Genomic DNA, 14,701 nt, shown 5'->3' with positions numbered 1-14,701 from the left:
GGTAATACTCTCAAAACTGATCTATAGATTGAACACAATCTTTATCAAAATCCCATTGGGTTCTTTGCAGAAATTGACAAGCTTATCCTAACATTCATGTGAAAATTCAAGGGACCCATGATAGCTAACACAATCTTAAAAAAGATCAAAGTTGGAGGACTCACAATTCCCAACTTCAAAATTTATTATAAAGCTACAATAATCAACACTGTGTCAAGAGACATTGCTTTGGGAAAACAAGTGTTCTCCTTACTTGCTGCAAGTAATAAATCCTTCCTTCTCTGGGGGAAAAAAAAAAAAAAGGCTGCGTCATACAGGCATAGGCTAGGCATGTAGATCAGTGAAATAAAATTGGGAGTTCAGAAATAACCCACTGCAGTTTTGTCAGTTTTTAACAAGGGTGTCAAGAAAAGTAAATGGAGGAAAGACAGTCTTCTATCTAAGAGATAGCGCTGGAACAACTGGATAGTCACATTCAAAAGAATGAAGTTGGACCCCCTACTACACACCATACACAAAAATTAAGTCCAAATGGGTTACTGTGCAAAAAAGAGTTAACACAGCAGGCCAGAAATGCTATTCTTGGAAAGGCCTGATTATAAGATTGGCCCTTGGTTGGCATTTGGAAAGCTGGATTTTGGGAAGGTTTCCACCATTCTCAGAATTGATTAACAGTGGCTTACTGTGCCTAAACTGTCTGTGGAAACACTATGGTTTATGTTGAACATCTGCCTTCCCTCTGGGAGTCTAGAGTTTTGGTACCTGCCAGACAGAGGCTGTTTATGTGACCAGCCCCCAGTAAAAACCCTGGGTGCTGAGTCTTAAATGAGCTTCACTGGTTGGCAATATTTCATACATGCTGTCACAACTCATTGCACGGGGAATTGCAACCTGTGTGACTTCACTGGGAGAGCACTCTGGAAGCTGGTGCCTGTTTTCCCTGGACTTTGTCCAATGTACCTTTTCCCTTTGCTGATTTTGCTTTGTATTCATATGCTGTAATAAGTCATAGCTTTGAGTATGCTTAGTCCTGTGAGTCCTCCTAGTGAATCACTGAACCCGAGAGGTGGTCTTGGGGACCCATAAACATAATCATAGACCTAATTGTAAGAGCTAAAACTATAAAACTCTTAAAAATAGGAATGAATCTTTGTGACCTTGGGCTAGGCAACGCCTTCTTAGATAGGACACTAAAAGAAAAATTAGATGAATTGGACTTCACCCGAACTAAAAACTTCCGTTCTTCAAATGACACTATCAAGAAAATAAATTCCGTGGTTGATATTCTTCAGAGGAAAAAAAATGAAAAGCAACACATAGAATGGGAAAAACTATGTGCCAATCACATATCTGATAAGGGACTTGTATCCAGAATACATAACGAACCTTTAGGGACCTGTATCCAGAATATATAAAGAATCTTTACAACTCAACAATAAAAAGACAAATAACCCAATTAACAAATGGGAAAAGGACCTGAATGGACATTTCTCCAAAAGAAGATAAACAAATAGTCAATTGGCACATGAAAAGATGTTTAATATCATAAGGAACTGCAAATCAAAACCACAATGAGATACCACTTCATACCCATTAAAATGGCTAGAATCAAAAAGATGGACAATAGCAAGGATTGGTGTGGATATGAAGAAATTGGAACCCTCAGACATTACCAGTGGGAATGTAAAATGGTACAGTCCCCTTTGGAAAACAATTTGGCAGTTTCTTATGCTAAACGTAGTTACCAAATGACCCAGCACTTCTCCTAGATGTATATCCAAGAGAAATAAAAACATATGTCCACACAAAAACTTGTACATGAAGGTTCATAGCAGTGTTATTCATAACAGCCAAAAACCAGAAACAACCCAGATGTTCATCAACTGATGAATGGATAAATAAAATGTCGTGTATATCAATACAGTAAGGTACTGTTCAGCAATATAAAGGAATGAAGTATTGGTACATGCTACAACATAAAACTTATAAAACTAAAGGATAAAATACATTGGGGAAAGTGTTTCTTTGACAGTTTAGATTCAGAAATAAATATAAAATAAAAAGAAGGTAATAGAAATATTTTCTGAGAAAAGAACTTCTTACATTTTAATTTGGATCAAATGCCTATATCACCACTGCTATGTAAAAGAGAAAAGTGCCCTAAGGCATTTCTATTGGCCAGTGACTATCACACTGATATACCAAGTAGATGAACTCCATTTGATTTATCTTCATTGTCTTCGTCTCTACCATCAAGATCCTAGGCTGCTGAGAGTGGAGTCAAACCACAAAGGCTATTCAGACTGTTTTCCAAAACCAAATATCAATAGTTCTGAGCTTTTAGATTAACTCCTCCTCTATGCCTCTGTCTTCCTTTATTAATGTAGATATGACAAAGTTGGCCAAGTCATACTACACTAATTCATTACAGGGTATATACTTGGTTAAAGTCAATAGAAATAGCAATATTGTTTCCAATAGTTTTCCATTTTTTGTTTGGTTGTCATCTGGCCTTAATCTCTTCAGCCTAAGAAATCTGAAATCATAGGCCATTATGGATCATTGATTTAAACCAAGGAAACTAAATCAGAGATCAGTCTTCCTAAACTGTAAGTGTCATGAGGGCAAGGACCACATCTGTTTTGTTCACTATTGTATTTCCAGTGCCTGGCACAAAATTGGCACCCAATTAATATTTACAAATGAATAAACGATAAGAATAGGTAACCCAGTGGTTTTCAAACTTAAAAGTGCATCAGAATCAGCCAGAAAGCTTATTAAAACACAGATTGCTGGGCCTCACCTCAGTCTTTCTGATTCAGTAGGCCTAGGATGGGAACCAATATTTTACATCTCTAACAAGTTCCCAGCGGATACTGATGCTTTCCAGTGCCTGGCACATAGCAGGCATTTAATTAATTATATTAGTTGAAAGAATAAATGACTGAACAGATACTTAACAGATAAATACTTATTAAATTGAATTTTGTTTCCTGAAATGGAAAAGAGGTTGGAGTTGAACCCCCTCACCTGTCTTTTTGGAAAAGAAATGGAAAGATATCACCCTGCCTGAAGTTGATTTATAAGTATAAATTTTACTTTTTGATTCTTTTTTTTTCTTTTGCGGTACGCGGGCCTCTCACTGTTGTGGCCTCTCCCGTTGCAGAGCACAGGCTCAGTGGCCATGGCTCACGGGCCCAGCCGCTCCGCGGCATGTGGGATCTTCCCAGACCGGGGCACGAACCCGTGTCCCCTGCATCGGCAGGCGGACTCTCAACCACTGCACCATCAGGGAAGCCCGATTCATTTTTTTTTTCAGTCAATCAGATTGTCATATAATACAAGATAACAGCAGTTACCAGAAAAAACAGTGACATCAAATCTACACCCAGGGGATGACCACCATTGGGCTATGAAAAATATTTGAGAAAATAAATTTTTAAAAGGGATGAGGCAAGGAAAACATTATGTGTTTTTAAAAGTTATTAGTAGATTAAAATTACAGACTATTCAAGTAACTAGCCAGCATGTTGCCATTAAAAAAGCTGATGAAATAGCCTGACTCTAAAAGTCATGGAAAAGGGTAAAATAAATAAAACTACCTTTACAAGTATTTTTTCTATAATCAGAAAAGAGGGCATTGGTGAGTGGCAGAGAAAAGGGCTTAGAACAATACAAAATACCAGACAGGCAGGTGAGGGTGGAAATCAGTATTTAGAAGAAAGAAAGTAATGAAAATTTAGAGCTCTCAATCCTCTAAATTACAGTCCTAATGATTTTGGCTTTCTTAAAGTCCTATAGGTAGTGTATGTGTAAAAAAAATTATATGATATAGCTGGGTGGGTAGGTCAAGTCCTTAATATCATACTAATCTAGCTGGGAACATGGACTTCAAGTTCTAAATATATAATGAACTTGTAAGTAATACTCTGTGACTATAAACGACCATGAAGTATTTAGCCAATCACTCTCAACCAAAACAAGAACTGTTTACCAGGAACATCACTTCAACTCTTCAGTATGAAATGTAGTTCTTTAATCTTTCAGATAGGAAAATGTTCAGATTATCCAAATTGTCTAGGAAAAATCCTGTAAAGTGAACACTTTTCTATCACAAGGCCCTTTCTTATTTCATTCTGGTCTTGTATTTGCATAATATAAACGTAAAAGAGTATCTGATAAGTATATCTAAATTAAGTTTACTTCAAATTAAACATCAAGCATTGGCTCTTTATTTTCCTAAATAGTTTCTGACTCCTAAAACAAACAGACACTCAAGCACACAAACAAGCAAAATTTCCATTTTGCCTTTCCTCTTCTGGACGTGTTTTAATATCGTAAGCTAGCATAAGTCTGTTTTGAAAGTAGAAGGAGTAGTTTTAAGCTTTTCATTAAAAGACTTTGAAATCACACCATTTCCCAGAGTTTTGAAAAACACTGTGGAAGTTTGTGTTAATTATTTATAACTCATCTATTCTCATCTTCAAGGAAAAAATTAGTAACAGCCTACAGTATGATGTTCAGTGACTCCCACCAACTCCCAGATTGATTTATATGTTTTCCCTCTATGTGTTCACAACACCTTTCATATACCTCTATCATGACAATGATAAAAATCTAATTTCTGGACAATAACTGAAAATAGATGTTTAGAAAAGCCCTTACCTAGTCTGGTTCTTAAAAGTAAGAAATGTAAGTCTACTTTCATAAAATTAATTCCAAAATTATGTATTAATCCTAACAAGAGGAATTCAAGGTTTCAATTTCTTGCTATCAGAAACAAGTTACTTTCCTCTTAAAATCAGCAAGATAGTTTGGCCCAGAAAAACGAAAGCTATCTGCAGAAAGATTGCTAAAAGGAGAATCAAACAAGCTACTCTGTGGCTTATCTTATTTGTAAAAAAGCCATAAGCTCATGCATGTTTTATAGAACTAAAGGCAGGTTAATCTATGTTAAAGGATCCCTACTTGCTTCAGCTGACTCTCAGTTGAGATAGACAGTCTACGTAAGTCCACCTGAAAAACAAATGGCTCAAATTAAACTCAGAATACGAAACAAAATACATGATCTTAACAAAGTCTGAGTCCAAAAGAATGTTCTTAAATATGAAAGTATCCCAGCTCAGTTCCCAAGTAGTATCTTACCTGCTTTATCTCACTTTTTAACTGCATAATCCCAGTTCGTTCTGGTTTGGTTGCTCCAACAGCACCAATCTCATGGATAGAAATAGCAGGGCTGATACGTGAATCAGTGGGACGAACTATATAGCATGACCGATTAAAGAGAAAGAGGGAGGATAATCAGGTTCAAATTTTTTTCTCCATCACATTTAAAAGACTTAGATGTATGTCCTCCTTTTATGTTAATAATAATAAAACCAAACAACCAACTAAACCTTGCTATTCAAAGTGTGGTACACAGGCCTGCAGCATTAGCTTCACCTAGAAGCTTGTTAGAATTTTAGGCCCAACTCTAGAATTAAAGCCTGCAGTTTAGCAAGATACCCAGGTGATTCTTATGAACAGTAAGGCCTGAGGAACACTGCTTTATAACACTCTAAGGTCTAGTATCCATCCATCTGACATTATATATTTATTTATTCTAAGTCTAAAAGTTAAGCATGAGAGATAAGTTTTCATTTGCTCTGATGTTTTAGGTACTTGATATCAAGCACCACTACCAAACCACCAAGTGCAGGTGTAAGGTTAATTTGTGATAGACCCCTAAACGTATTTGAATTTAAAAGTGAAAGGATATATCAGGTGCACTGTAGCAGCTACACACACACACACACACCCCACTATAAGTGCTACTGAATTATTGCCAACTGGAATACAAGAAAGTTTCAGATGATACAGGTTGCTAGTTGTCCTAAAGTAGTCTTAAGATAATGTAAGGGAATGTATAAAACAGTCCAAAACAAAATATGCTAGTAATCTACTTAACTGACATATCATTTAAGGGAAAAAAAGACACACAGTGGTTTCCAAATCTTGTTCCAGAAGACAGCTTTGGTTTTAACTTTCATACACTGGGGTCCTATTTATTTGGGAGAAAAGTTCCTCTGATAAAAGCAAAACACTTTAAAATCAATGAGACATTTAAAACAAACATTCTGAAATAGAAATGCAGTGATTCAACCTTACCGCTTCGTTCCACGCCAAACTCCTTGCCACTGAGAATGTGATGCAGGAGGTTCTTCATGGCTGAAGGACTGAGATTCATCAGGCCATCTGTGGCTTCCTCAGCTACTCAGCAGAAATGTTAGAACAGAGGGATTTCTAATTGACCTGCCACTCACCCTATTTTTTCTCTATTTCCTTTCTTGCTTAGAATTTCTGAGTCACTTGATTGGAAGAAAAAACGCAGACATAGAGAATGGACTTGAGGACACGGGGAGAGGGAAGGGTAAGCTGGGACGAAGTGAGAGAGTAGCATTGACATATATACAGTACCGAATGTAAAACAGATAGCTAATGGGAAGCAGCCGCATAGCACAGGGAGATCAGCTCGGTGCTTTGTGACCACTTAGAGGGGTGGGATAGGGAGGGTGGGAGGGAGACACGAGATGGAGGGGATATGCGGATATATGTATACATATAACTGATTCACTTTGTTATACAGCAGAAACTAACACAACATTGTAAAGCAATTATACTCCAATAAAGATGTTAAAGAAAATAAATTTCCAGCACCATACTGCCTAGGCATTCATCCTCCAACAGATTCTTAATAATTTAAGGACTGATTATCCAGTTTATGGATTAACTAGGCCCTTGATTTCTTCTTCACCCCTCTTCCACATCATTAGGATACTCAGAATCTTTATTTGAAAGTGGGAAGAATGAAAGGAGCACAGTGGAACTGGAAACCAGTCAGAGAAAGCAATGATTGTATCTACGAAGATGGGCTAAAATAATCAAAACTTCTCTCTATCTGGAAACATGGGGATTTAAAAAGAGAATAGATATGAATCTATGAAATTATGAAGAATATTGAGAAGATAACTTGAATTTGTTCATCAACATCAGACACCTATTATGAGTTTACTACATGTAGGTCATGATTTTAAGCAATGTTAGTACAAAGAGGTATGACATGGCACTTGACCTTGTGAGGCTGACCAACTATTTGGGAGAGACTGGACATGTAAACAAGATAAACAACAGTAAAACATGGCATGGCTATACTAAGTGTCAAATGAGAGGTATAGACAATAAATGCTTTGGAAATAAGAGGAGACAGCAATCTCCAAGGATGGGGACTGATAAAATTAGTGGGAAGTACTGTTGAACTGGGAGGTAGAGGCCAGACTGTTGAGGGTCTTGAATATCAGACCCAGGGATCTTGACTTTATCCTAGAAGAAATAAATAGCCATGGTTTGATGAATCCACAGGAAAAAAAAATCTGTAATGGGCAATTAAGGAAAAGTGAAGAATGTTTGAGGATTTATCACTTCTTGAGGTTTATTACTGAATAATCAGACTCTCATAAAACATCACTTGCTACCAAAGCTTGAGAAAAATATATATATATGCATGTAATCTTATAACAATGTGCTGAACTGGCAATCATTTGGAATCAGGCAGACTTGGACTCAAATTTCACTATTTACCAGTTATGTAACTTTGGGCAAGTCATTAACCTTTCTGAGTTTCATTTTTTAAAAATTGCTCATTAGCTTTATTTAAATAATTTAAAATTTTTATACAATTTTAAAGGTTACTTTCCATTTACAGTTATTACAAAATATTGGCTATATTCCCTGTGTTGTACAACACATCCTTGAGCCTATTTTACATCCAATAGTTTGTTGAGTTTCAATTCCTTTTACAATCAGTAAAAGTGAGATAAAAATACCTTCTCCAGTTGGTTGTTGTAAGGATTAAATGAGATAATATATGTAAATATAAAGCAAAAAGTACAGTGTCTGGCATATGGTAGGTATAAAATAATCATTAGCTTTATTCCTTTAAAGGGTTATTTAAATATACATTATCTCATGTAATTTAGGTTAGATTCAAACCAATAAATTTAGCTACTTGCTAACAGCTCAATTAAAAGCCTTTTGGGGAAATTTAACTGAAACAATGGCTAAAATTGAGTTTTGCAACTGTGATTTTATCTTTGTATTCAATCCCTATCTGTTACTTTGCCATTCTTGTTGAAATCAAATACCGAAGGAAAAAATAGTCATGCCATGGGGTCTTCCCGTAATTCTGTGCTACAGCTTCCAAAGGCCTCATCTATTCTTCTAACTAAAACTGCTACCTTGCCAAATATACCTATAGCTAATATCAAAAAGAGTCCTGTCAGATAAATATGAATAGAAATATTGCCTTCCTTTATTTGATCCTGATGTTGACTAGACAGAATACTGACACTATAATCAAACTGATGTGGTGACTCAATCTGACAGCCAGAAGTGGCCATGCCTGAATCAGAATCGAACCCAGTCTATCACACTTAGTTTGATGTATGCCTCGGATCACTCTAGGAGTTAGTAGGAATGTAATTGGGAGTGCAGAGTCCCTAGGAGGTGGAATTTTGAAGCTGACAACTAATATATAAATTTGTCATAGCAGTCCCTTGACTTGTATAGAGACTGACTAACATGGGAACAAGACTGCTATATGCAGCTTCTGAGCTACTGCTAAAAATCTTTTAGCTTCCTTTCCCTCCTGATTCAAAACTCAATAGAACTCTATTAAAAGTGAATTCTGCCTCAAACAGTTACTTAATTGAATACCTGAGCATCGAAGCGAGTGGGCCAGTTCTGTTGCCATAACTTGTATGATCAGACCAATTCGAAGTCGAAACATTTCAGCAAAGAGGCCAGGCTGAGTTCGCATATACATGGCTAGATATACCATGATTTCCTGTGCATGGAAAGAATACAGACAAAAATTATGCCCTAGATCTCAGAAGGCTTATTTTGTGGTCTTCAGAAATTGCCAGATCAATTGAAAACAAACTTTTAAATATCAATCACCAGATTAGGCTTTATAATTCTGCTCACCTGTGTAAGAACTGAAATGCTCATGTCCCCTTCACTGGCTTCATCTATCAGCTGAGTGAGTTCTTCATAGGGCAGAGGTCTAAGGAAGAGGACAGTGAAGAAAGACAAAATTCTGCAACTACTTAAAGCTAAATTTATTGAGAAAATAAAAAAGCTCCTCCCAAGTCCAAGTCAGTGTCTCAACATCTCATCATTACTGGTAGCATTCTGGTTCTTTCAGTCTTCAAAGTTCACTGCCTCCCCAAAGCACTCTGGACCATATCAACTCAGGAGAGCTCTGCTCTCCCGTCTCTAAGCCTGGATTGCCCTTCTCCTTCCAAATTGTATTTAAAACTCACCCCATTATGTCCTTCCAGACCAGTCTTTCATGGTTAATTCTTAACATTTGACGAGTAACTATTATGGCTAAAAAGTAATAAACTAAATCTAAGCTGTGCCTTGTGGAAGACATTTTATTACTTTACAATCACACCTTATAGAGTTATACTGATTTTTTATAGTTTCATCAGTTTACACACACACACACACACACACACACACACACACACCCTCCTACACTTCTGCCTCTCCTGTTGATACTAAGCACTCTGGGGGCATGGGGCATGCCATCTTCTTTTGGATTGCCCACAGTAGCCACAAAATTGATCTGATTTGTAATAAAAGGTTCTGTTTGCCAGGAGTAAGGTGTTATGGATTGAACTGTGTTCCCTCTAAGTTCCTATGTTGAAATCCTAATCCCTACTATCTCAGAGTGTGACCTTATTTGGAGATGGGGTCTTTACAGAGGTAAGCTAAAGTGAGGTAATTGGGTGGGCCCTAATCTAATATGACTGGTGTCTTTTATAAGTGAGAAATTTGGACACAGAGACACACAGAGAGAGAAGAAATGTGAAGAGACATAAGGAAAAAACAGCCATCTATAAGCCAAGGAGAGAGGCCTGGAACAAAGTCTAGAGTATAGCTGATTTTTTGTGGGGGCTAATTCCAGTTGCCCTGTTTGTTTGTTTTTTGAATAAAATGTTTGGTAAAGCCAATAAGTAAAAACAAAAGAACAAAAAAACCCCAAAAGAGCAAAATACATTTGAGTACTACTCCCTGTGAGCCTTCTCTTTCATTTACTCATGTCCTATCACTACCAACATTCTCACGTCGACTGTCCCTGATAGAAGCTCACACACGTAGGACATTATTGTACACTTATAGATTAGGACAAGAGAATTGCAGTCAGTCCACACAGCTCCTTAAAGTCTCAGAGAAGCTTGATCAAACCCAAACAGAAACCATACTAACGCAGAGATGGTCTTCTCTCGAGGTTCTGGAGGGAGTCCCACTGTCAAATGTTTCTGGTGGGAGAGAAGGTCTGTGCAGACCTAGGAATAAATAGTATAATAGTATCATCCTTCCCATAACACCTCACATTTCCACGAAATTTTCTCTTTTCAGCCTAGAAACCTTTGCTCTCCCTTAACTTAATGACACATCAATCTTTTCCTCAGGAAATGCGATGAAGATCAGAAAAGAGGGATTTCTAGGAAGGAACAATGAAGTATTTTTATCTCCTAAAAGGTAGGAACTTTTAGCCTAGTATACATTCATTCTTAAGACCTAGAATTCTCATAGTTTATAACACCTCTATAAGTCTACAGTTTATATGCTTCAGTATTATATATTTGACATTCATAAACAAAAAAAGCTACCTGATAATCAGAAATGTTATGTGGGAAAAACAACATCTTAAGTGGTTAGATGCTGTGGTGACTGCGTTAAAAAACAACGGCAGAAACCAATTTTTAAAAAGCACCTCCATTTAGATTTGGTATAAATTCAAGAAGAATTTATAGTACCTCATCGAGTGTTTCCACCTTCTTCCTTAAGATTCCAGAGATGTATCGGATCAGGCCCCAGTGACGAATTTCTCCAACTTTGCTATAGAGCTCAATAAGCAGCTCTCTGACTGTTGCACTCCCTTCATCATACAATCCAGTGTCCCAGTCAGGTCCTCTGGAATGTTAAAGGCAGGTCTACATTAATTATAAATAAAGCTACAGGCAACAATATTTTGTTTGTGTCATAGTGAATATGCCTGTTTTTGATAGGTCTCTCTCATTAGGAAATGAATGTTATTTACTACGAATTCTCGTAAAAGTATTTTTAAGTCAGTACTGAAAGCCGAATACCTAGACAAGAATAAGTCTTAGTTTCAGTTGTGTTTTGACAAAATGTATTCTTTTACCCTCTTAATGGGCTTCAAAGTAGCTGAAATTAGTGTCAAAGACTTAATTTAACTACTGAAAGTTCAGAAAGTATGCTACACTTAGGGAACTAATGAAGAAGTAAGAAGAATGTGTGCTTATTTTTAAAAGATACACACACACACACACACACACACACACACACATCATATACATTATTGTCGTAAAAGTTCCTATAACACAAGTCAACTGTGAAGTACCATAAAAGATATATGAAGTGCTATGAAATTGGGAATTTAATAGATGATAAAAGGTAGATTATTTATTAAATGATGTTAAGACAATCAAGTAGCCATCTGGAAAAAACACTGAATCCATGCCTCACACTGTACACCAAAATTCCAAATGTATCAAATTTAAATGTTAAAGTACTAAAAGAGATATGGGAGAACTATTTTATAATTTCAGAGTCAAGGACTTTTAAACTGTGAACTATACACCAAAAGCCATAAAAGAAAGATCTATACATTTATATATAAATATACAAAACTCTTATTGCAAAAAGCACTATAAGCAAAGTCATAGGACAAATTACAAACTGAGAAAAATATTTGCAATTCATAGGCCAATTTTCCTAATGTATAAAGAATTCTACCAAAAAACTACTAGAACTCATCAATGAATTCAGAAAAGTCACAGGATACAAAATTAATATACAGAAATTTGCTGCATTTCTATACACTGACAATAAACTATCAGAAAGAGAAATTAAGAACAATCTCATTTAATATCAAATCAAAAAGAATAAAATACCTAGGAATAAATCTAACTAAGGAGGTAAAAGACCTGTACTCAGAAAACTATAAGACATTGATAAAAGAAATTGAAGGTGACATAAGCAAATGAAAAGACATACTGTGCTCATGGATTGGAAGAATTAACATTGCTAAGGTGACCATACCACCCAAGACAATCTACAGATTCAATGCGATCCCTATCAAAATACCAATGGCATTTTTCACAGAACTAGAACAAATCATTCTAAAATTTGTATGGAAACACAAAAGACACTGAATGGCCAAAACAATTTTGAGAAAGAAGAAAAGGCTGGAGGAATCATGCTCCCTGTCTTCAGACTATGCTATAAAGCTGCAGTCTTCAAAGCAGTATGGAACCAGCACAAAAGCAGACACACAGTCCAATGGAACAGAATAGAGAGCTCAGAAATGAACCCACAATTATATGTTTAATTAATGTTCAACAAAGGAGACAAGAATATACAATGGGGAAAAGACAGCCTTTTCAATAAATAGTGCTGGGAAAACTGGACAGCTACATGCAAAAGAATCAAACTGGACTACTTTCCCACACCATATATAAAAACACAGTCAAAATGGATTAAAGACTTAAATGTAAGACCTGAAACTATAACAATTCTAGAAGAAAACATAGACAGTATACTCTTTGACACTGGTCTTAGCAATATGTTTTTGGATATGTCTCCTCAGGTGTGGGGAAACAAAAGCAAAAATAAGCAAATGAGACTACCTCAAACTAAAAGTTTTTGCACAGAGAAGGAAACTGTCATCAAAACAAAAAGGCTGCCTACTGAATAGGATAAGACAATTGCAAATGATATATCCAATGAAGGGTTAATATCCAAAATAGACAACTCATACAATTCACATCAAAAAAAAATAAACAATCTGATTGAAAATGGTCAGAGAATCTGAATAGACATTTTTCCAGAGAAGACATACAAATGGCTAATAGGCACATGAAAAGATACTCAATATCACTAATCATCAAGGATATGCGAATCAAAACCACAATGAGGTATCACCTCACACCTGTCAGAATGGCCATCATCAAAAAGATAAGAAATACCAAGTGTTTGTGAGGATGTGGAGAAAAAGGAACCCTCATGCACTGTTGGTGGGAATGTAAATTGGTGCAGTCACTATGGAAAACAGTATGGAGATTCCTCAAAAACTTAGAAATACCAACAAGGACCTACTATATAGCACAGGGAACTATACTCAATATTTTGTACTAACCTATAAGGGAAAAGAACCTGAAAAAGAATACATATATATATATATATATATATAAAACTGAATCACTGTGCTGTACACCTGAACTAACATGACACTGTAAATCAACTATACTTCAATAAAATTTTCAAAAAAGGCAAAAACAAAGCCCTTAAAAATAGAACTACCATATGATCCAGCAATTCCACTTCTGGGTATCTATCTGAAGAAAACGAAAACACTAATTTGAAAAGATATATGCACAGCTCTGTTCACTGCAGCATTATTTATGATAGCCAAGATACGGAAGCAACTAAATGCCCATTAATATGAATGGATAAAGATGCGATATATATATATACACACACATACACACATACACATATACATATACACACATACATACACACACAATGGAATATTACTCTGCAATAAAAAGGAATGAAATCTTGCCATTTTCAATAACATGGATGGTGGACCTAGAGGATATTATGTTAAGTGAAATGAGTCGGACAGAGAAAGATAAATATCGTATGACTTCACTTATATATAGAATCTAAAAAACAAAACAAATGAACAAACATAACAAAGCAGAAATAATATCATAGACACAGAGAACAAACATGGTTGCCAGAGGAGAGGGGAGTGGGGGGAGGAGAGAAATAGGTGAGGGAGATTAAGAGGTTAAAAAAAAAGAATTCCAACAAATAGATAAGAAAATAAAAAACAACAAAAGAACATCTGGCAAAATAAGTACCAATGGCTTTTAAATTTAAGAAAAGGTGTTCAATCTACCATTTGGGTAAACAGGTATAAAAGTAAACACATATATATCTGTATATACCTATATATGCATAAAATGTCCCTGGATGGATACACAAAAAATCAATAGCATTGACTGCCTATGAGGAGGGGAACCAGGTATCTGGGGAACAGAGGTGGGAGAAAGACTTTTTACCCCTTCACTGTATCCTTTTGTACTTTAAAATGTTTGAGCCATGATAATGTGTTATCTATTCAATATATTAAATTATATATAATATAAATGTTTAATATAATAAAACTAAATCTATACTACATTATACTATACGAATCAATGGATTCAAGAAACAGTGAATGAAAGTCTGAAGAGTAAGAGGATATTTTCACAGTCTCAAAGTACATCTCTACAAGATACATTTTAATTTTGAAGTATAACATAGTAACTTTACAGCAGAGGAACGTGGAAGATACTACCTTAACCAAGTGGTCAAAGTTACCAGAAATGGGACTCATCAATACTCTGTGCCCCCTGATAGGATACACTGAGAAGAACTCAGCATCACTTCAGTAGTATTCTTGCCCAAAATGCATAACCTGAATTTAATTATGAGGCAACATCAGATAAACCAAAATTTAGGGATATTCTGCAAAACAACTGGTCTGTATCCTTCAAAAATGTCAATAACATTAAAA

The 14,701-nt window shown here is 35.9% G+C and overlaps 1 protein-coding gene across 3 annotated transcripts in view; it reads right to left on the bottom strand.

The window, feature by feature from the left end:
* The window catches only part of PHKA1 (phosphorylase kinase regulatory subunit alpha 1), a 132,624-nt gene that overhangs the window by 8,093 nt on the left and 109,830 nt on the right, over positions 1 to 14,701 (bottom strand). For 2 of the 3 annotated variants that reach the window (XM_081221587.1, XM_081221589.1), the window contains 7 exons: positions 10,866 to 11,022; positions 10,312 to 10,391; positions 9,022 to 9,100; positions 8,752 to 8,881; positions 6,148 to 6,249; positions 5,146 to 5,261; positions 4,969 to 5,016 (listed from right to left, as the gene is read on the bottom strand). In XM_081221587.1, the coding sequence (XP_081077713.1) occupies positions 4,969 to 5,016; positions 5,146 to 5,261; positions 6,148 to 6,249; positions 8,752 to 8,881; positions 9,022 to 9,100; positions 10,312 to 10,391; positions 10,866 to 11,022 (712 nt within the window). The remainder of the gene's footprint in view (positions 1 to 4,968; positions 5,017 to 5,145; positions 5,262 to 6,147; positions 6,250 to 8,751; positions 8,882 to 9,021; positions 9,101 to 10,311; positions 10,392 to 10,865; positions 11,023 to 14,701) is intronic. The other variant, XM_081221588.1, reaches the window with a different exon arrangement.

This window comes from Mesoplodon bidens (assembly GCF_964165515.1).
Source record: "Mesoplodon bidens genome assembly, chromosome: X".
Classification (NCBI taxonomy): Eukaryota; Metazoa; Chordata; class Mammalia; order Artiodactyla; family Ziphiidae; genus Mesoplodon; species Mesoplodon bidens.
This window is presented reverse-complemented; position numbering and strand designations above follow the sequence as displayed.